This window comes from Cebus imitator, unplaced genomic scaffold (genome assembly GCF_001604975.1).
Source record: "Cebus imitator isolate Cc_AM_T3 unplaced genomic scaffold, Cebus_imitator-1.0 Scaffold267, whole genome shotgun sequence".
Taxonomy (NCBI): domain Eukaryota; kingdom Metazoa; phylum Chordata; class Mammalia; order Primates; family Cebidae; genus Cebus; species Cebus imitator.
In genome coordinates, this window is record NW_016107582.1 from 240,667 (window position 1) to 243,111 (window position 2,445).

The 2,445-nt window shown below is 39.3% G+C and overlaps 1 protein-coding gene across 3 annotated transcripts in view; it reads right to left on the reverse strand.

The window, feature by feature from the left end:
- Positions 1-2,445, reverse strand: part of SLC18B1 (solute carrier family 18 member B1) — a 28,619-nt gene that overhangs the window by 9,481 nt on the left and 16,693 nt on the right. For all 3 annotated transcript variants that reach the window (XM_017500607.2, XM_017500609.2, XM_017500608.2), the window contains exon 8: positions 321-422. In XM_017500607.2, the coding sequence (XP_017356096.1) occupies positions 321-422 (102 nt within the window). The remainder of the gene's footprint in view (positions 1-320; positions 423-2,445) is intronic.

Consider the following 2,445-nt stretch of genomic DNA (forward strand, 5'->3'; position numbering starts at 1 on the left):
AGGAGAATTGCCTGAACCCAGGAGGTGGAGGTTGCGGTGAGCCGAGATCACGCCATTGCACTCCAGCCTGGGTAACAAGAGCGAAACTCCGTCTCAAAAATAAAAAATAAATAAAAATAAAAAAATTTAAAAAAAATAAAATGAATTGGCTTAGAGTGATAACTGACCCTTAGGGTGATAGAAGACACTGAAACCTCTCCATCAGTCCAACTGAATATATCAGTTCTAACCAGTGGACCCCTAGAGTTCCAAAGGAACAGTTGGAAAACCACTACTCTAAACATACAAAAGTGACTCAAATATAAATTAAGTGTACATACTGGCATTTTGTCACTGAGGAGACCAAACAGTGGTGAAGAGATGGCATAGGACAATGCCAGACCCAGGAATACTAGTCCCACATATCCAGCTGGTAAATTAAACTGTAAAAGAAATCCCGTATTAAAGTTACATAATTAAGTCATTTTTAAATCAACATCCCTATTTTCCTTCTACCATTTCTTTAGCTCTTGTTATTACCATGAGTCTACTGATAATATTCTGCATTTTTCCTAATTTTTGTCTTACCTTTGAAAATGCATAACTTTTTCTCTATGAGGGAACAACCTAAGCAGATGTCAGAAGAGTAGATTTTTTTGCTTTGTAGCCTTTGGCATTAAACATATTTTGCTTCCATAACTCAGAGCATTTTGATATGTAAATTAATGTTTTGCAGACTTTAATGTGCATAAAAATTACCTGGAGAACTTGCTAAGAGAGGTTCTTCGATTCCAACCATAGGGTTTCTGATTCAGAAAAAAGAGGAAAATAAATTTCTAAATATTTCTTAGGTTGGGCCAGGCGCGGTGGCTCACACCTGTAATCCCAGCACTTTGAGAGACCGAGGCAGGAGGATCATGAGGTCAGACGTTCAAGACCAGCCTGAACAACATGGTGAAACCCCCATCTCTATTAAAAATACAAAAATTAGCCTGGCGTGGTGGCATATGCCTGTAAACCCAACTACTCAGGAGGCTGAGGCAGAATTGCTTGAATCCAGGAGGCAGAGGTTGCAGGGAGCTGAGATTTTACCATTACACTCCAGCCTGGGGACAGAGCAAGATTTCACCTCAAAAAAAAAAAAAAATTTCTTAGGTTGGAGTTGGTTAATGGGATGGGCCGCAGCACTTCAACCTGAAAAGGGAGTGGCAGTGGTAAGGCTCCACCAACAGCCCTGAGGGAGCAAAGTCTGTTGTAAGGCCTGGTGGGGTGGCTCACGCCTGTGATCCCAGCTCTTCGGGAGGCAGAGGCAGGTAGATCACTTCAGGTCAGGAGCCTGAGACAAGCCTGGCCAACATGATGAAACCCCGTCTTTACTAAACAGTACAAAAATTAGCCTGGTGTGGTGGTGCATGCGTATAATCCCAGCTATTCAGGAGGCTGAGGCAGGACAATAGCTTGAACCCGGGAGGCAGAGGCTGTGGTGAGCCGAGATTTTGCCACTGTACTCCAGCCTGGGTGACACAGTGAGACTGTCTCAAAAGGATAAAAAAGGTCTGGTACAGTCCATCATCAGCCAGAAGCAAGCAGGGCCTATACTACCTCCCATGTCACAGATGGGTCGTCTATAGTTATCTTTGAGGAAACCTCCTGTCTTCCTCGTCTTTTTAAAATAAATTACATTTACTTGAGAAACAACAACAAAAAAAGATTTCTTATAAGATATACATAAACAACTTAGATTTCCCAGAGATTATAGATTTTCATTGTTTAGACACAGCTTCTTAAAAGCACGGAAAAATGGCTCAAAAATACAGGTTGTTGATGATCTAAATGGACTGTGTCACCATAATCACAAACCATTTTTCTTATGAGTACCTTATGGATACTCACTGGCTAAAGGCAATATTATAATACTCTGTAAGTCTTGGACCAGACACTAAAATAACAGTCCCCAAGTTTACCTGTAAAGTACCCCAAACTGTCTTTAGTGATTTTAAGGGGTAGTATAAAATTATAACAGTGGTGGCTCACGCCTGTAATCCAATCACTTTGGAGGCCAAGGCGGGCGGATCACCTGAGGTCAGGAGTTCAAGACCAGCCTGACCAACAAGGTGAAACCCCATCTTAAAAAAAGAAAAAAAAAAGTTAAAAAAAATTATAACAAAAATTAATTTTAATCTTTACATTCTATGATAGGTAAATGTTCAGAAAGTATTTGAAATGATTAGAAACTTTATTGATCATATTAGAAACTGTATTGAAACTTAAGTTTTTGTGTTACTTTAAATCTAGTGCCTCCAATAAAGTCATTATTGGCTAAAGTTAGTCATTTTTGCGCTTTATCAAAACATATTAATTCTCCAGTGTAATTAACTACCATACCTGGTAATGGACTTTAATGTATCAGGAAAAATATTTTTCCAAAAATATCTAAGAACAAATTTCGATGACATCAAACTTTCA